We start from the raw sequence: 20,948 nt of genomic DNA on the forward strand, positions 1-20,948 counted from the left end.
TAATGGGGAGAGACACAAACACCAGCTGCAACAGAGGTGGGGGAAAATGTGCACAAATTGGGCAATTTTCAATAAACCGGCACAACAGCAAGGGCTATCTCTGCCTGTAACAATGCCAAGGAGGGATAAGTTGCAGAACATGGTCAAGCGGTACTTAAGTGACCATACGTGCGTCCTTTCTGACGCTTCAGTTCCCTTTAATTATTGGATGTCTAAGCTGAACACTTGGCCTGACCTCTCCTTATATGCTTTGGAGGTAGTGGCCTGCCCGGCTGCTAGTGTGGTGTCTGAGTGTGTTTTCAGTTCCGCAGGGGCAATCATCACTGATAGGCACACACGCCTCTCCACTAAAAATGCAGACAGACTTACTCTGATTAAATTCAACAAGGACTGGATATCTCCACAGTTTGTAATCCCTCTAAATGACAGCAACCCAACCTAAATTCACCAAAAATGCAGATTCATGTTACTGCTGTTAACGTCACCCCCTTCCCATAAAAACTAATTTCCTTCCTTTGTCAACCATGACTCAGCCCATAGGGCTAATTTTTACAAACCCTATGCACATTGTGCAGTGGACAAACCAGGACAGTATTCCTACTCCAGCCTAACTACTATTTGTGATTGGAGGCCCTTGGGATAGTGGCTTCCAGCGTCAACCATGACTCAGCCTATAGGGCTGATTTTTACAAATCCTATGCACATTGTGCAGTGGACACACCAGGACAGTATTCCTACTCCAGCCTAACTACTATTTGTGATTTGTGGTCCTTGGGATGGTGGCTTCCAAAATAGTGGGTAAAATGGCCTGGTGCGTGCTTGGTAGCAGGCAGTAGGAAATATTTGGACTACTGCTTTGTGTAGGGCACTAAACGCCTTTTTAAGTGGACTAATGTGGACAGAAGGCAGGCTGTCACCCCAAAAACAGCGGGGAAAATGGCCTGGTGCGTGCTTGGTAGCAGGCAGTAGGAAATGTTTGGACTACTGCTTTGCGTTGGGCACTAACCGCTTTTTTATGTGGACTAATGTGGACAGTAGAAGCCAGACTCTGACCCCTAAAACAGCGGGGAAAATAGATCGGTGCTTTTAAAAAAAAGGCAGCACAAAATGCTAGTACTCTGTGTGCTGGAAAAATATTGCTTTGCCTCTGACAAGAGTTGTTTTAAGATGGACACTGGAAGAACACTTTAACCTCTCCCTACCTAAAACACAATCTCTCCCTCCCTGTACTCTGACTTTGTTGTGTGTCTTCAGCTCTGAAAAGAGCTATTTTTTGGTGGTATTATGGAGCTAGTGAGCGGCTCCTTTAAACTGTCCCTGCTCGAGTATCTCTCCCTCCCTACTCTACACTGAACTAGTATATACTGCAGGTAGCCCTTAAAAGGGCTTTTGTTTTATCAAGAGGCCTAAACACTCTCCTCAGCAGCTCAGCAATCTCTCCCTATGCTTGTAGAACGCAGGCTCCGGACGCAATGTGCTCAAAATGGCGGCGGCAGTGCTTAAATAGACCCTATGACGCTGGGCAGCCAGCCAATCACAGTAATGCCACAACCAAGATGTCTGCGGAATTACTGTGATTGGCTAAGAAGCCCAGCATGTTTAGTGGCTGCAAACGAGGCACCAAAAGTGCAGAGCGGGACATCCGAATATAGCAAGGCGAGTACACAAATACTCGCAATCTATCGAGTAACCCGAATACCGTACTATCCATGCGAATAGCGAATAGTAACGAATACACTCGCTCATCACTAGTTACAATGTGACTACAGTTTTATTCATGGGTCAAATTGCTTTCGGTCCTTGATTTTTCATATATTGTGATGTAGAAGTTATAATCTATTATCTATGACAAGGCAGTGTTGGCGACAGGGCAGGTGAACAGCAGGGTGATAGTTATTTTTATTTTTATTTTTTTATAACATGCGGTTACTATACTCTGGGGCCTGGAGAGAACATAATAAGGACCATTTAATTAGCATCGAATAACGTTGATGCAAATCAAATTTCCCTGCCAGATTCGAGCGATCTGCCAAACTCAGATCTCGAAAGATTCATCTCTAGCAGGCATTGATGCACAAATTGCCATTACCTGAGCACCTGTCACTGCCTCAGTCATGAGGATCAGCTGTATGCAAGCCTTCCATCGCCAGACATAATATCAAGTGTCGAATGGAGTGGTGTAAAGCCGACGCCACTGGACACTGAAGGAGTGGAAATATGTTCTGTGGAGTGATGTACACTTCTCTATCTAGCATCTGATGGATGAGTGTGGCTTTGGTGAATGTCAGGAGAATGTTACTTACCTAATAGCATTATGCCAACTGTTTGATAGAGGAGGGATAGTGCTATGGGGATCTTTTCCAGAGGTCCGCCTAGGCCGCTTAGTTCCAGTGAAGAGAAATTTTGGCATTTTGGACAATTGTTTGCTTCCAACTTTGTGGGAACAGTTTCGAAAATTCCCTTTTCTGTTCCAGCATGACTATTACCAAGTGCACAAACCAAGATCCATAAAAAATAGTTTGGTGGAGATTTGAGTGAAAGTGCTAGGCTGGCCGCTCAGAGCCCTGACCTCAAACCTATCCACACATTTGGGATGACCTACAATGAAGACCTTATAAATGGATCTTATAGATGTTATACTTGATACATTTGTTTAAAATTCGCACAGACACATTTCAAAATCTTGTAGACAGTCTTCCCAGATATACCTGTGGCACCCCAGGGGTCTGGTTTCCACAGTAACGGCAATGTTATGTCTGAGAGCAGGTGGGAGGTCTCTTGGTCAGGGATCCTGTGCATGCCACACCTCCTGCCCAGTCCTGGGAGGGGAAGAACTTCCCCTATATAAACCTAGGGCTGAGGCAGGGTTAGTGAGTAGAGAAGAAGTAGAGACAGAGAAGAGAAGCAGATATAGGAAAAGAACATCAGGAGCTCTGTGGGAGCAGTGCTACAAGGAGTCAGGGGCTGGCAGCTGTAGAGCTCGCCCTGACTGAGAAGTTATCACCGGACCCGGAGTCCGAGGCTGTGGGGACTAACTCCTTCCAGCAGCAGAAACCGACCGGCAGGGGATTGCAGGTCCTCTGGCCCAGAAACCCGAAGGCACGGTCACACGCGTGGGACCAGCACCGCCGTCGTGGAGCGGAAGCTACTAGAAGGCCCTGAGTCACCGGCCATACGGGTGAGCACCACACGGTACACTCAGGGACGTGGGCTACTTATACCCGCTTCTAGCAAGGTAGCCAGAAGAGTATCGTTAGTTTGGGAGGCCTACAACTCCGCCTGGCCAGGGGAGATCCCATCTGCTCAAGGACTGACCAGGCCCCAATTGCTAGCCAGTACTCCGGGAGGGTCTATCGTTGTCACCAGTAAAGACCCTGAACTACACCGTACCGTCTCCGAGTGGTTCCTGCTACCCCCATCATCCACGTCGGCTGCCCTGAGGCCATACCCCTCCCGTTGGGGGTTATACTATCACGCTGCACAATCCTACCACCGGCCTCAGCGGTCTGCCCTGCAGCAGCAGCTCCTTAGCTGTACTCAACGGGTGGCGTAGTCGTCCAACATCTTCCGCTAATACAGCGCCACTTAGTCTGACTCCCTGGGCACGGACCGGATCACCGCCACGAGACTACAACCCTCAAGAGATCCGGCTCCGGGTAAGCTCCCGCGTGCGCAACGCAGCGCGACACAGGCCCAGGGGCGCGTCAACTTTTGGCGTAGTCGGCAGGATCTCGTGCCCGCAACCACCGGGTACTGCGTGCCTGAAAAAGACTGTTCAAACTTACCTGTGGTGAAGATTCCCGCCATCCGGCGCCATCTTCCGCTTCCTTCCCGCCATCGGTGGAGTTTTCCCGCCATCCGGCGCCATCTTCAGCCTTCTTCCCGCCATACGTGGAGTTTTCCCGCCATTGGACGCCATCTTGAGGACGCCGCGCGGGAAGTAGAGGGGCGTGGACTCCGAAAGCGCGCGAGAACTGAAGCCCCGCCTCACGTCCGGACGTTGCGTAAGGTCCTGGAAGGAGCCCAGCAGACGCCGACGTCACAGGAGCGCGACGGAAGGTCCTCAACCCTGACGATTCACTGCGGAGCCGCGGCCTACGGAAGAGGATCATCGCAAGGTAGGCCACGGTCCACTAGGGGGGAGAAGGATGCCGGATACGGAGGAGAGCTTCACCGCTTCAACCCCCGCCAGCGCCACCGCTGTTGCGGTCATGCCTTTCACCATGCCCTATATCCCGGGGGCAGCCTGGCTACCCCAGTACTCAGGGGAGTCACATACCCTGCATGACTTTAGAGAAAAGCTGGATAGCCTCTTCCAGGTGTACCCCCTCACAGAGGAGCAAAAAGTGAGCATCCTGGTGGCCCAATTAACCGGGGCAGCCCAAAGGGAGGTAAAGTCCTGGCCACCTGGGGGGAGGACTGTCGCAGGGATACTAACCCGGCTGAGGGACACCTTTGATACCCGCACCTCAGCCGAGATCAAGCTTAGATTCTACGGGTGCAAACAGCGGGCACATGAGAGTATAAGGGACTATGCCCTGAACCTACAAGAGCCATTAAGCAGACCGACCCTGACGGCGTGGGAGACGAGGACAGGCTGTTGACTGAACAATTTATAGAGGGTTTATATTGCAATGCCCACCGAACCCAGTTGCGGGCAATGGCCTTACAGGACCCTCATCTGGGATTTGCACAGTTCAAGGACAGAGCCATCCGGGTGCTTCGAGAACCGGCACCAGGTGGCGTTGTGACCCCCAGACGCCCCACTACCACTTACCACCAGGAGGCGGCGCCCTTGTCGGCAGGGCCTGTGGGAGCTGATGCGCAGGCTTTGAACAATGACCCGGCTCCAGACCTGCACCATCAGGTCCAAGAGCTAGCTAAAAGCGTTGCTGCGCTAACCCGAACTGTGCAGTCTTTACAGGTTTCCACTCCAGGGAAGATCCAGCTGGCATCCGGACCGGAGGACATCCCGTGGCGTCGACCAAGGAGGACCCCACCGGCCAGAGGAAGACCCAGCGACCGATACAACGAGGACGGACGACCCATCTGCCGCCGCTGCAATCAACCCGGACATATGGCAAGGTACTGTCCTTTAAACTGGCACAACCTGGGGTAGAGGGCCAACCCCCAGGAAAAAGATCACCAGGCCCATCGAACTGGCGCGACAAATATGTGGGAGGACGTCCAGTCTTACCCGTGGTACTGGATGGCATTCCTATGAGTGCCCTACTGGACACCGGGTCACAGGTCACCACCATCCCGTACGTGCTCTTCAAGCAGTACTGGAATGACTCGGATATCACCCGCTACCCTGACGACGACTTGAGTATCATCGCCAGCAATGGTCAGCCCGTGCCACAGATTGGATTTAAAGAGGTGACCATTAAAATCGGTAGAGTCGAACTGGCAGCACAGGGACTGATCATTGTAGACATTGACAAACACGAGAGTCACCCAAAGATAACTCTAGGAACTAATGTAATTGAAAATTGTCTTGCAGAGGTGATTTTCCTTTTACAGCAGGTTGCCAAGAACGCCAGCTCCGGCCAGCAGCGAGTGCTCCAGAAAGAGATCCGGGCACTGATGCGACGGCAACAGCTAGAACTCTCCGGTGGTGAGATTGGTAGCGTGCGAATGTGTGACCCTTTCCCTATTGCCATGCCCCCGAAAAGTGAAATGATGATTTGGTGCCGGGCAGCTATTGGTCTGAGAGGTAGAGATTACCAGGCAATGGTAGAACCAGTTTACTCAGACAGTAGGCCCACCATTTTGACAGCACGGGGGGTGGTCAATGTACACCATGGGAGGGTGCCCGTTCGCATAATAAATATCGGGAAGAGGGAAGTGTACCTGCCCCGGTATGCCACGCTAGCCAAATTGTATACCATCAATCAAGATTCCATACAGTCCGTAGAACCCTTGCCTCCATCTTCCCCGGAGGAAGGTAACGGCTCTCAGAAAACAATGGAGGACTGGTGTCAGCAACTACATTTGGGTACTGACTCCACTCCCTCACACCAGAAACAGGGAGTCTATCGGGTGGTTCAAGAGTACGAGAGAGTGTTTAGTAAACACCCGTTAGACTTCGGGCGAGTCAAGGGGGTAGAACACCACATCCCCACGGGAGACCATCCTCCCATAAAAGAGAGGTATCGACCCGTACCCCCTGCACACTACCAACACGCCAAGGGGATGCTTAGAGACATGAAGGAGGCTGGGGTGATCAGGGATAGCTGTAGCCCCTGGGCAGCTCCACTAGTCTTAGTCAAAAAGAAAGACAACACCATAAGGATGTGTGTAGATTACCGGAAAATCAACCGTATCACACACAAGGATGCGTACCCCTTACCAAGGATAGAGGAGTCTTTGGCTGCTTTAAGATCTGCTAACTTCTTCTCTACCTTGGATCTCACTAGTGGGTACTGGCAGGTTCCTGTAGCAGAGGCGGACCGGGAGAAGACCGCATTCACCACCCCGATGGGACTTAGCGAGTTTACCTGCATGCCGTTCGGACTCTGCAATGCACCAGGAACCTTCCAACGATTAATGGAGTGTTGTCTGGGCCACAGAAACTTTGAGACGGTCCTGTTGTACCTGGACGATGTCATCGTATATTCCAAGACGTATGAGGACCACCTGAAACACCTGGCGGAAGTGTTCGAAGCTCTGGCAAGCTACGGCCTAAAGGTGAAACCCTCCAAGTGTCACCTCCTGAAACCAAAGGTGCAGTACCTGGGACACGTGGTGAGCGCTGATGGAGTGGCTCCCGACCCTGATAAGATCACCGCAATTAAGGAATGGCCAAGTCCCTCCAGTGTAAAGGAAGTGCGGCAGTTCCTCGGGTTGGTAGGCTATTACCGCAGATTCATCCCCGGTTTCACCAAGAAGGCAGCTCCTATGCAGGACCTCCTGATAGGCCAGTCCCGGAAGGCCAAGAACCAGAAGCCACCCTTCAGATGGGAGAAGTTAGAAGAAGAGTCCTTCCGCCAGCTGAAGATGGCCCTCGCGGGGGATGAAATCCTGGCGTACCCTGATTACAACCAGCCCTTTATCCTCTACACCGATGCAAGTAACATCGGGCTAGGAGCCGTGCTGTCCCAGATCCAGCAGGGGAAAGAACGAGTAATCGCTTACGCCAGGCGAAAACTGCGACCCACCGAAAGAAACCCTGAGAATTACAGCTCATTTAAGCTAGAGTTCCTGGCAGTGGTGTGGGCAGTCACCGAACGCTTTAAGCACTACCTCGCTTCTTCCCGGTTCACCGTGTACACGGATAGCAACCCGTTGACACACCTGGACACGGCATGACTCGGTGCCCTAGAGCAGAGATGGATGGCCCGTCTGTCCAACTACGAGTTCACAATCAAATACCGGGCAGGACGCTCCAATACCAACGCGGACGCCCTGTCCAGGATGCCAAACCTACCGGACGTAGGAGAAGATCCAGAGGGACTGGAAGAAGTCGAACTCCCCGCGTTCCACCGTCATGGGACTATCCAGTATTCCCATCGGGTAAGGAGTAAGCAAGCCGCTACGTTTAACCCCTTGCCTCACTACAACTGGGAGGAAACGCAAGACAGTGACCCTGCCGTCCGGCTGGTGAAGGAGATGCTGACTCGGCCAGAGGCTTGCCTTGACCCAGACGCTCCGGAGGAAGCCAAGCAACTGTGGGCTGAGAAGAGTCGACTGTTCCTTTACAAGGGGAAGTTGTGCCGCAGAATGGTTAACTCCCGGACGCATGAACTAATCTGGCAAGTAGTGGTGCCACGGAGAGACACAGCCATGGTGATGGAAGCATACCACGACGGGGCTGGACACTTCGGATGGAAGAAGCTGGAGTTCCTGCTGCGTGGGCGGTTCCACTGGGTAGGCATGAGGGGAACCATCGAGAGGTGGTGCAGAGACTGTGGCCCGTGCAACCTAAGAAGGAAGGACCGTGCCAGCCAGAAGACTCCCCTGCAGTCCATCGTCACCCGGCAGCCGTTGGAACTGGTAGCCTTGGATCATGTAAAACTGACCCCAAGCAGAAGTGGCTACGTCTACGCGTTAACCATTGTGGATCATTACTCCCGGTTCTTGGTTGTCGTCCCCGTTAAGGACTTAACGGCTCAAACAGCAGCTAGAGCCTTCCAGCAGCACTTCTGCCGTCCACACGGGTACCCGGACCAAGTGCTGACGGACCAGGGACCTGCCTTTGAAGCGGAGGTCTTCCAGGAATTCTGCAATCTGTATGGCTGCCGGAAGATAAGGACGACACCCTATCATCCGCAAACTAATGGACTTTGTGAGAAAATGAACCAGGTGGTAATGGATCTCCTGAAAACGTTGCCCCTGGAAGAACGCAGTCTGTGGCCTGAGAAGCTGCCCGATCTAGTGGACCTATACAACCACATCCCGGTAGGTTCCACCAACTGTACCCCGGCTTACCTAATGAGGGCGAGACCTGGTAAGTTACCTGTTGACCTGGAAATGGGAGTCCTGACACCCGAGGACACTTCACCAGAAGCAGACTGGGACACAGAGAGGCAGCAGCAGTACCGGAAAGTACAGGAGAGCGTGGAGCGAAGTCTCTGTCAGGCTAGGGAAAGACAAGAGAAAACTTACAACCAGTATGCTCCCGCTGTTCCCCTGGTACCCGGAGAGCAGGTCTTGAAGAGGAAAAGACGGCTCCACAAGTTGGACGACCAGTGGGAGAAGGACCCGTACACCGTACTGCCCTCAAGCCACGAGAACCCGAAAGTCTGTACCATCAGTAAAGATGGAGGGGAGACCATAGCCATTGTATCCCGGGATCACCTGAAGAAGTGTCCTGAACAGCTACGGAACCCTGATGAGGAACAGGAAGACCATCAACCCGTAGAGGAAAGGGAAGATATGGTTAGTACTGTGCTCGGAGACTTCCCTCGGTCCTGGACTCAAGTCAATGGTGCAGTTGTGGTACCCGTCCTCACGTTCCTCCAACCAGCATCCCAAGTGCCTACGGAGCAACAGGTAGAGCTGGAAGAGCAGCCGGTCCAGGAGGCAGAAGACTCCACACAAGCAGAACAGGAGGATCAACCCTCTGCTTATAGTGAGCCTGCCGTACCCCTAGTGAGTCAAAGAGCCGGTAGACAGCTGCCCAGTTTACCCTTGACAGCTCCTACACCCTGTAGTTCAGGGCTAGACAGTCAGCTCCGTAGGTCCACTAGGGCCACTAGAGGCCAGTTACCCGCACGTTGGAGGATTTGAAGTGTATAAATTGTTTTATTTGTGGTTACCTGTTTTTCTTGTTGCTTGTGTATAATTATGTGTTTCTAGTTATTTATAGGAGTCCTTGGTGGATTTACCGGGAATCCTTTGTGTATAGTTGGAGCGTAACCCAGGACGGACTAAAGACTGTTAAGGACTCGGGGCAGGACAGACCCCTACCTGGTTACGTCTCCCTGTTTTGGTGAAATGGACACCTTGCTTTTCTTCAAAGACTGCGCCCGGTTGCGGACACGCCGTAACCATCTTTATGTGTTTTTCTTATTGTATTATTATTATTATTATCTTGTTATGTTTTTCTAAAAATATGTTTAGTCCCGGAGTACTAAATTTCACTAGGGGGGAATGTGGCACCCCAGGGGTCTGGTTTCCACAGTAACGGCAATGTTATGTCTGAGAGCAGGTGGGAGGTCTCTTGGTCAGGGATCCTGTGCATGCCACACCTCCTGCCCAGTCCTGGGAGGGGAAGAACTTCCCCTATATAAACCTAGGGCTGAGGCAGGGTTAGTGAGTAGAGAAGAAGTAGAGACAGAGAAGAGAAGCAGATATAGGAAAAGAACATCAGGAGCTCTGTGGGAGCAGTGCTACAAGGAGTCAGGGGCTGGCAGCTGTAGAGCTCGCCCTGACTGAGAAGTTATCACCGGACCCGGAGTCCGAGGCTGTGGGGACTAACTCCTTCCAGCAGCAGAAACCGACCGGCAGGGGATTGCAGGTCCTCTGGCCCAGAAACCCGAAGGCACGGTCACACGCATGGGACCAGCACCGCCGTCGTGGAGCGGAAGCTACTAGAAGGCCCCGAGTCACCGGCCATACGGGTGAGCACCACACGGTACACTCAGGGGCGTGGGCTACTTATACCCGCTTCTAGCAAGGTAGCCAGAAGAGTATCATTAGTTTGGGAGGCCTACAACTCCGCCTGGCCAGGGGAGATCCCATCTGCTCAAGGACTGACCAGGCCCCAATCGCTAGCCAGTACTCCGGGAGGGTCTATCGTTGTCACCAGTAAAGACCCTGAACTACACCGTACCGTCTCCGAGTGGTTCCTGCTACCCCCATCATCCACGTCGGCTGCCCTGAGGCCATACCCCTCCCGTTGGGGGTTATACTATCACGCTGCACAATCCTACCACCGGCCTCAGCGGTCTGCCCTGCAGCAGCAGCTCCTTAGCTGTACTCAACGGGTGGCGTAGTCGTCCAACATCTTCCGCTAATACAGCGCCACTTAGTCTGACTCCCTGGGCACGGACCGGATCACCGCCACGAGACTACAACCCTCAAGAGATCCGGCTCCGGGTAAGCTCCCGCGTGCGCAACGCAGCGCGACACAGGCCCAGGGGCGCGTCATACCCAATAAAATGCAATAAAGGGCGATCAAAACTTGTATCTACGCCAAAATGGTACCAATAAAAACATAAGCTCAGATCCTGAAAAATAGAGACACCACGGGTTTCAGAAAATGGCACAATTTTTATTTTACAAACTTTGGATTTCGTTTTTACCACTTACATACAAAAAGAACCTATACATGTTTGGTGTCTACGAACTCATCATGACCTGGAGAATCATAATGGCAGGTCACTTTTAGCATTAAGTGAACGTGGTAAAAGACCTCTAATATGAGGCATACAGGTAAGTATAGATTCACATTTCTATCACCTGTATGCCCATATTAGAAGTCTGATAAGTGCGGGGGGTGACAGATTCCCTTTAAATAAAATGATGGCAAGCCCCCATTTGCTGGTTTGCAATGGTCCAGGAAAAGGTTGGAAAAATAAAAACAGTAATGCTTACCTTGCTGCTCACCTGTCCACCTGCCTCCCGTATGGTTTTCCACCCAGCTCCCTTGGCTCTCTAATTTACGCATCCACCATGCACAACGTCCTCTTCTTCCATTTTCACTCTGCACTGGGCTTCTGAATCCATGTAGTCCTCTAATATCACAACACACAATGTGATATTACTTCATCATGGAGTGCATTATCCGACTCCAGCTCAGAAGGCGTCATACATGGTGGAACAGTAAAAAAGTGGCGCTAGTGAGCTGCATAGGGACCAAACGGGACTGCAGTGACGAGACAGGTGAGCAGCAAGCTATGAATTTTGATTTAAGCCTGTATATATTATGCTCTGGGGCTTGATAAACGGAGGTTTGGAGAGACCAAAGAGTAGAATACGGGATCTTTGATTTGTAACAAATAAATTATATGCAAATTTCCATGCCAAATTCAAGCAAATTGCAAAATTTAAAGTACAGTAGTTTTGCTCATCACTAGTCATTGTTAGATTTATTATTTTATATTCATAGTTTTTAATAATACTTCTTCACTGTAACCAATACTGCACATTCAGCATTGACTATAATGACTATTGCCTGTTAGAACTGTTCTGGATTCAGTTAAACTTAGCAGAAGCCTCCCACTACTCTTATCGGAGCAATCATAGCTGACACTGTCTCTCTTCCATGCACAATAGTGATTGTGGGCTGAGTGTGTAAAATCAGAGAAGACAAAAGTGGTAAAAACCATTTGCATGTATTCTCCCTAGGGTCCCAGGCAGGCTTTGACTACCATATTCATGCATGCCCGTGTAATTAAAACCACCGTGGGCTGAAGAGTGGAGTGCTCAGTCAGAAGGCCTATGGATATAAATATCAAAAGATATCAGCCCATGGCGGTTTTAATTACAGCAGGATCCTACTTACCCATATAAATGTAGGATATCAGCCCAAGAGAGGACTCACATTAGGATAAGTTCCCAGCAAAAGATCGCCTTGTTGTTGGCTTCCAGTCCATGCATGAACTGGCCAAATTATGTGCTATTTTTCTTTGTTTTTTCCTATTTTCTAGAGCAGTAATCCAATTCACATTTCATATATTTCATGTTTACATGCTATAGCACTACAGAGTGAAACTTAATTAGTTACATAAGTGTTTAGAAGACTGAACTGGAGGGGATAAAGTGGAGGCGATAAAGTGTTAGTAAGTTAATCAGAAACCACAGTACACCCTTGTGCACTCATGGTACTAAATGAAAGATTCATCTTTAGCTTGCCAGCTTGTTTTTTAGTTTCCAGATGACAACTAATTTATTTTCTACACTGCCCAGAGTATAAACAAAGATAAACATTAGAAAATACAGTCTTTATAGCCAAAATAATTTTAGGTTAAGCTTAATTATTATATTAAATTGTTATATTTAAAGGAAATCTTATTTAAAACTTGCTCCAGGGACAGATTCTCATGCAGATCTGTGTCTTGTCTATAGATCTGAACAGCTCATTTACATATAAGAAAAATGTGGATTTCTCTGCAATAAGACATGAGATCGCAGATATCAAGGTATCATTTTATGCAGCTTCCTAGGATCTACATAGACAGCTTTAGAGGATTGAGCTCATTCACTGATTCCCTTTAATATCCAGCTAGAAAAGAAGCGTGATGCGGATTTATCCATTGCTTTTATGATTGTATCACATATTCAATTACATAACACATGAGGTTGGGAAAGAGGATCCATCAAGTTGTATTTACAGTAACTCCAGAGAACATAAAAATGGGATCTATTTATGACTGTCCAAATGAGCAGTTCTCAACTTCTGCTCTCTTCCCTGTGAAAAGGCAGTGGTCATCCATGTAACATTTATAGTCTCACACCATTCCATCTGTAATAGATGGTGTTCCCCAAGTATAAATAGATGTGTCATGGGCTTCAAGTGCAATAGATAGAGATATCAGTTACCAGCTATGTAAATGATTGTAAATGGGCCTTAAAATAGCAGCTGCATTTGTCAACAAACACTCGTGTTTCCAATGGTGACATTTTCAGTGTATGCTATATTTATATACTTTGCCTACAGCAGAGTTACACAACCTGCAGCCCGGGGGTCATGGTACTATTTTGTGTGGACCCTACCCATCTGGTCATACACATGCTTACCTGGTCTGATGCCTTTTGACATTTGTATTCCTTGCCAGAGAGAAGTGGTGTAATGGAGAGCAATGATAGATAAGAAGTACCTTTGGTTCACTATGGTCCCCTCTCTGGAATCCCCAAATATTAGCAAAATGGGGGTCTCCTAAAATGAGTGACACTCAAGAAAAAAGTTGATGTGGAGTGGTGACCATACATGGGAGTAGTACAACACGTTTTAGTAACTTATCTTAAGGAGGACCTTTCACCAGTTTACCATGTTAAACTGGCCACGTGATGGAATAGTGCCTGCAGAACCAAGTAAAACATTTTTTTTTCTTAATTTCTTATCTCCATTGCAGAGACATTGGTTTGTAAATTTTAGATTCTAATTTATGCTAAGGAGGCATTACCAGAGATTCGACTCAGGGTCATTGATTTTTTTCACCTATATAATGTTGTCCAAGCATAAGCAGGAGGCATCATGCAGGGGAAAAAGGAACACAATCTCTGAAAAGCTAAGAGTAGGCATTCTGCTGTGAGACATGTAATGACAAACAGCCCTGCTTTCCTCTATGATCTTTGCTCCTACCGTGTAGAGAAGAGCTCTGTCATTGCAAACACTTCTTGTTACTGTCATCTCAGGCCGCTGTCAGCTCTTTTCTACTTCCCCTCCTCACACACTGACTGCTGTGAGATAAAAGCTGCAGAAGCTCATCCCCCTCTCCCCACTACCTGCTGCTGTGGAATCCTGTGTGCAGGGAGGTTCCACTGTTGCAGACAGTACATAGGGATCACAGGGCTCCTGTACACACTGACATTGTCTAAGCTCTTGGTTCCTGTAATCTCAGTACATGCAGAGCTGATGATTCAATACAGGTAGTACTCCTTGGAGCATTGCGAATCATCAAAAGGGGAGGGGCGGAATGGTTCATAGAGCACTTTGGCCACGTAAAGGGTGAACCTCATTTACTTATCTAATAAAACTGATTTTACATAAACAAAATACTTTATTTTTCAGACTATAAGACGCACCGGGCCATAAGCTTCACCGAGGTTTTAGAGGAGGAAAATAGAAAAAAAAGTAAAGCAAAAAATGTGGCCATGATGCACTGTTATGGGGGAGGGGGTCTGCTGCTGACACTGTTAAAGGGATAATGTCCCACAATTCTGTATATATGCCACCATCTGGTATATATGACCCCCCCTTCCTGTCATACGTGACCCCCATCCTGGTATACGTGGTCAACCATCCTGGTATGCATGGCACCCTCATCCTCATCCTGGTAAGCATGGCATTGAGCAGCTCCCTGCTGGTCTTCTGCTTTTTTCTTAAGCGCTTAACTGAGTCTTTTCCTCACTTTTTGCTAGTGTTATCGGTCACCAACTAGATCCCGGCGCATGTTATGGGATCATAACATACATTACCGCATGTGGTCTTGTGGGGGTTACACAAATCAGGATCTCATAATGTACAGGGAGGCCTAGTCGGTGCCAAAACCCCTGGCAAAGATTGAAGCAAACACTGCAGTGATAAGTTAGGGAGTGCATGGAAAAGACAGAATTGGTGTAGCATGGAGTGAGCGGAGGTAAGGTGGGAGCTGCGGCACCAGGGAAAGGGGAGTATGATATTTTAGTGTTTTTTAACCACTTCCAGGACCATCCACTTATACTTTGGGGTCAGGAGATTTCAAAGTATAATAAATGTTTTTTTTTATTTTTTTATGGCAACCAGAGAACATTTTATTTGCATCAAATAAATTCTATGGGAATTGAATCTCCAGGACGGATTTACATGATTTTGCCGGATTTGAATTATGGCATACTCACCCATCTATAATTAAGAGATGCAATGATCTAGTGTAGATTTGCCAGCCCATGGATAACCCCTCCCTTCCCACTGAGCTCCACCCATGGATACCCCCACCTTCCCACTAAGCTCCACCCATGGATACCCCACCCTTCCAACTAAGTTCCACCCATGGATACCCCCATCCTTCCAACTAAGCTCCACCCATATATACCCCACCCTTCCAACTAAGCTCCACCCATATATACCCCACCCTTCCCACTAAGCTCCACCCATGGATACCCCCACCCTTCCAACTAAGCTCCACCCGTGGATACCCCACCCTTCCCACTAAGCTCCACCCATGGATACCCCCACCCTTCCAAATAAGCTCCACCCATGGATACCCCACCCTTCCCACTAAGCTCCACCCATGGATACCCCCACCCTTCCAACTAAGCTCCACCTGTGGATACCCCACCATTCCAACAAAGCTCCACCCATGGATACCCCACCCTTCCCACTAAGCTCCACCCATGGATACCCCACCCTTCCCACTAAGCTCCACCCATGGATACCCCCACCCTTCCCACTATGCTCCACCCATATATACCCCACCCTTCCCACTAAGCTCCACCCATGGATACCCCCACCCTTCCAACTAAGCTCCACCCATGGATACCCCACCCTTCCCACTAAGCTCCACCCATGGATACCCCCACCCTTCCAACTAAGCTCCACCCATGGATACCCCACCCTTCCCACTAAGCTCCACCCATGGATACCCCACCCTTCCAACTAAGCTCCACCCATGGATACCCCACTCTTCCCACTAAGCTCCACCCATGGATACCCCCACCCTTCCCACTAAGCTCCACCCATATATACCCCACCCTTCCCACTAAGCTCCACCCATGGATACCCCCACCCTTCCAACTAAACTCCACCCATGGATACCCCCACCCTTCCTACTAAGCCCCACCCATTTTTTTACATTACACTATTTGAAATAAATGATAATTTTTATGAAGTACTCGTTTCCATAAATTAATACATTAGAACATGTTATGCACCCATCATGGACAATAAAATCTGTTTTATTTTATTAAGTGTTATATATTTGTGAATATGTAGAGTTATTATTGAGTGAATTATCAATTAGCAGAAATCAGCTGGTAAGATGATTCTTGGCAACAGGCAGACTGGATAACACTAAGATGTGTTTTTTTTCTTTTCTTCAGGTCTTTCGAGCAGATGAAGATAATATGGGGGATGGTTGTTCTCAAAAGTTGGCATCTGCCAAGTACCTACGGGTTTTGCTGCTCATTCTGATTCCATGTATTTGTGCTCTTATATTGTTGCTGGTTATTCTGCTCAGTTTTGTAGGTAAGTAGAATACTTTTTACTAACTGTCCGAACAGCGACTCAATGTGAAGCCCCTTGGCTCCAGTGCAATATCTGTAACAGGACCACTCTTAATGGTGCTTTCTGTGATAGAGGAGCTTTGAGGCCAAGATGCGACTGCTGACTCTGGAACATCTATAACTATGAAATAAAATGTCTGGTCAAAGCAAAAATTTCAAGAAAAATTATTGGATTTCTGGATTGCATTTCTGCACTTCAATCCATATTAACAAAGAATATAACATCCACAGTATATTGGTTTGAGAAGATTTCTGTAGACACATATTAAAGTTCAGTCTACAGTTGTAGTTTGTGCTAATTTGCATTAAAATGGGAATTTTGGGCAAAATTAAGTGGCATTCTGAGAGCTCTACGCTTGTGTGCTTACTATGCTTTTTCATTTGAATTTCTTTTCTTTTGATAAATAAAAATTAATATCAAATGTATTTTTTGAGCTGACTGTGCAAAAATAATTTTTGGGGGGTGTTTTTTTCCAGTTCTGTCTCTAAATATATTTAGTCGCTAAATTATATTTTAAATGTATCATTATGATATGAATGTATGAAATGCGCATACAACTGCTGGAAGGAAAATTAAACCCCCTCCCTTCTCATGTTGTTATTGCTATTGATAATGGCATCACAGGATTTGAATGGCTGAGATTGCAATTTTTGCTTGATGGCATCATTTTTCACTTTATTTTGCTTCAAAATTACAATTTTAAATTGTCTGTATAATAAAATAGTATTCTGTGTGTCCACAGTGGATCTGTCACCAGGTTTCACAAGGAAAACTGAGTACATCAATAAAAAACAAAATCCCTGACTTAGACCCGATGAGGCTGGTGTACTTACTTTCAAAATTCATAACCGTATAATTGCAATATTAAATTAACCTTTTTATTAGTCCATTTAGAGATTGAAAGAGCTAATGAGTCCAAATATATTCAGTCTCTGCCCAGATTGGGTCCAGTTGGATAAATCACGATAAATGGGCTTCGCTACGCATTGACAGAATCTTGATCGAATTTAAAAAAAAGGCTTTAATGGCTTTGTTATTTGGTTTTTATACTTGAGAAAGGCGCCAATTCGGTGCTGAAACGTGTTGTAATAGAAAACCTTATTTACAATTCGGAGAATATTCAGTCAATTCTGTAAAGAAGCCCATTTATTGTGATTTATCCATCTGAATCAAGTATCTCCTGGAAGAGATAATCAGCAGCTGATTTTCATACCTTTATAGGAGATGTTCCTATCACTGCATCATCAGGTGAGCGTAACCGACACTTTCCCACTCTCACACCATAGGGTATCACTCTACTGTCTGTTCTCTGTTCCCACTTTAAGTTTCTTAGCCAGATTAACAGATGCTGCGTGTACTGATTAATGTGAAATCTTAGCAGCAGCTGGTAGGAGGGACACTGAGGAGCTGTCAATCAGACTAGGTGGGGAGAAATTGAGTTTAAACGTTCAAAAATAATTATACAGCCATTCTGACATGGTAAGTACTCCAGCCTCTATGGGTGTAAGAAATCTATTTAATAATGTATGCAGTTTATATATTGGTGCCCCTGTTACGCGGGGTGCCGATGCATTGTCATGACAGCCAGGGGTCTTCAGAAGACCTCCATGCCTACCATTCTGAATCTCCTATGAACACCGACATGTGGCCGGCGTTCATAGGAGATCTTGATTTCTGCTACACGTAGCAGGGCTGGAACCCTGCTATATGTAACACAGGCAAACGGATCTTCGCAGCTTCAAGTCTCCTAAGGGGACTATTGAAACCAGTAAAAAGTAATAAAAAAACTTTTAAAAAATATTAAAGAAATTGAAAAAACTCAAAAGTTCAAATCACCCCCCTTTTGTCCCATTCAAAATGAAATAATCCTTAAAAAAAAGTAAATGAATCCGATCGGTAAATGGCGTAACAAGAAAAAAATAGGCTGCCGCAACATTGCAACATTATGCAATAACAGGTGATAGAAACATCGTATCTATCCGAAAATGGTATCAATTAAAACGTCAGCTCAGGGTGCAAAAAATAAGCCATCACCTAACCCCAGATCCCGAAAAATGGAGATGCTATGGGTCTCGTAAAATGGCTACATAAGCAAATTTTTTTTCCTTACAAATTTTGTGATTTTTTTTCATCATGTAAATAAAAAGGACCTATACATGTTTAATATCGGCGTACTCTTACTGACCAGGGGAATCATATTGTCAAGTCAGTTTTACCATATAGTGAACATGGTAAAAAAAAAACATAAAACAATTGTGAAATTGCACTTTTTTTTGCAATTTCACCGCACTTGGATTTTTTTTTCCTGTTTTCCAGTACGTTGTATGGTAAAATCAATGGTGTCATTCAAAAGTACCACTTATCCTGCAAAACAAAACATGTCCTTATATTGACGGAAAAATATAAAAGTTATGGCTCTGGGAAGAAGGGGAGCCGAAAATGAAAGCGCAAAAATGGAAAATCGCAAGGTAGCGAAGGGGTTGAGTGACAGTATAAGTGAAATAAAAAGTAAGTGACCCGTGTAGTTCTCTGTTTATCTACTAATAAACCTACGCAATATTTATTGAGTTAAGTTTTACTTTCAGTAACATAAGCAAAAATGCCAAGGTCAGTGGCTGAAATGATTGACAAATACCAATAATCTAAAGCGCCTAAATCAAAAGTGTTGCACCAAAATAGACAAATATACTGCTGGTGTATGTACCTGTGTATGGAAAAAAATAATGGAGAGTGCAAAGTAGCCAGATGACACAAATATCTGCTTGGATATAAAAGTACTAATCCAAATCTCAATATTAGATGGCTGAATGCCTTTAATGATAAAATAGGGTTTGCCTTTAATATAATGTATTTCTTTAGTTAAATATGAGTCATAATTTGGGCATGGCTTTAAAGTGGATTTGGCTTTCTCATAACTCAGGTTTAAATTATTGACAAAATCTTGGTGAGTAAACCCAAATACATGAAAAGTCTAACATATAACATCGAAACTGCTGGCAGTCAGATCAGCACATGAAATCTAATACAGATCTAAATTTATATTATTGTTTGTGATTGAGGGCTGCCTCTTTCCTGCCAAGGATTTGTGTAATATTGTATTTGCATGTGAACAATCGCTCACTTCTTCCACAAGCTGAAGATGGAAAATTGGACTTGTGAATTCAATATGTGATAAAATGCTGAGACTTCATTCAGACCTCTGTTTTTCATATATGTGATCTATCCGTATTTTTAATGGATAGAACATGTACCCATTATCGTCTGTGTGGTGTATCGTTGAGTTTAAGTGATCATCATCAGATGCTTTCTGTTTTCACTGGGGACGTGTACTTCTTACCCCTGTATGATGTTAACCAATCATAAGCAGGCAGCAACACTCAAGGGAAAGAACACACCCCCACCATAGCTCAGAGCAAGCTCCTCCTGTGTGAGACATATGATGACAGCCTGATCTCATTGCAGAGCAATTACAAGTTGAGTACATCAGACATAAGTGTGATTACTGACACCTTCAAGCTTTGATCTCCTTGTAGTCCATGTGGGGGAGGTGCAGTACAGTACAAGATAGTCTCATATCAGTTTTCAGGAAAAGAAATTATGGATATTGCTTGTGTTTATTTTTAAAAGAACACAAAATATACTATAATACACATGTTTACTGTTTTGTTGGTTATATTAGTTGTTACTGGATATTAGTTGATTGCTGATTTGGAACCAACAGTAACATGCTGTACTGTGCAAAAGTATTAGGCAAATGTAGAAAGAATTCAGCAAAATAAGAATGCATACAATAATAGAAGCGTTAATAGTTATTTTTTTTTTATAATAGTTCATTTTTATCAATTTGCAAAATACCAAGTCAATGATTAAAAGAGGAATCTAAAGCAAATCCATATTTAGTGTAACAACTCTCGGTCTTCCTGTACAAAATAAGAGATTTTGTAGAATCATAGGTGTATGAGTAACCAAAGAGGTGGGCAAATGTAATCGAGTAGATTTGAATTTTACTCTAATTTTCTAAAATCTGTATTTTCCACAACTTAGATTTTTGTAATTTGCTTCACATGAATTAAGCAAAATAGCTTTTGTCTTGCCAATATTTTAATGAACAATAGAGCGCTGTCAAATGGTTAAAAAATAAAAAGAATAATACTCACCTCACAGATCACCTCTCCGCTATCTCTGCTGCTCATTCTCCCCTATACGGTCCTGGATGCATCTTAATACTGCAGTGGTTGGCCAAGAAACTTAGTGCAGCAGATGAAAGATGCATCATGCTTACTTCCCTATGAGATCGGACGATGTCCAGCAGTGCCATCATCTCAGAATTGGCAGCCTCCAATGGGACCCATCTACACTCATCTACTATTCAGAGCAGAGAACTATGGTTAGAACTGGTCTTTATGGAAGAACTGTGGATAAAAACAATACCTTCCACATTGAAACAAGGTCAAGTGACTCAACTCTTTCATGAAAACACAAGAATTGGGGTTCAGAAACATTGCAGCAAATGCTCTGGACTGATGAGTCAAAATGTTAAATATTTGGCTGTTACAGAAAGCAGTTTGTTTGCAAA

The 20,948-nt window shown here is 46.1% G+C and overlaps 1 protein-coding gene across 2 annotated transcripts in view; it reads left to right on the top strand.

Annotated features, from left to right (window-relative positions):
* CORIN (corin, serine peptidase) overlaps positions 1 to 20,948 on the top strand; it is a 506,461-nt gene that overhangs the window by 100,224 nt on the left and 385,289 nt on the right. For both annotated transcript variants that reach the window (XM_073645535.1, XM_073645536.1), the window contains exon 2: positions 16,189 to 16,333. In XM_073645535.1, the coding sequence (XP_073501636.1) occupies positions 16,189 to 16,333 (145 nt within the window). The remainder of the gene's footprint in view (positions 1 to 16,188; positions 16,334 to 20,948) is intronic.

This window comes from Phyllobates terribilis, unplaced genomic scaffold, assembly GCF_046119375.1.
Source record: "Phyllobates terribilis strain yellow unplaced genomic scaffold, ASM4611937v1 Scaffold_1__5_contigs__length_1240528914, whole genome shotgun sequence".
In the NCBI taxonomy this organism is placed as follows: Eukaryota; Metazoa; Chordata; class Amphibia; order Anura; family Dendrobatidae; genus Phyllobates; species Phyllobates terribilis.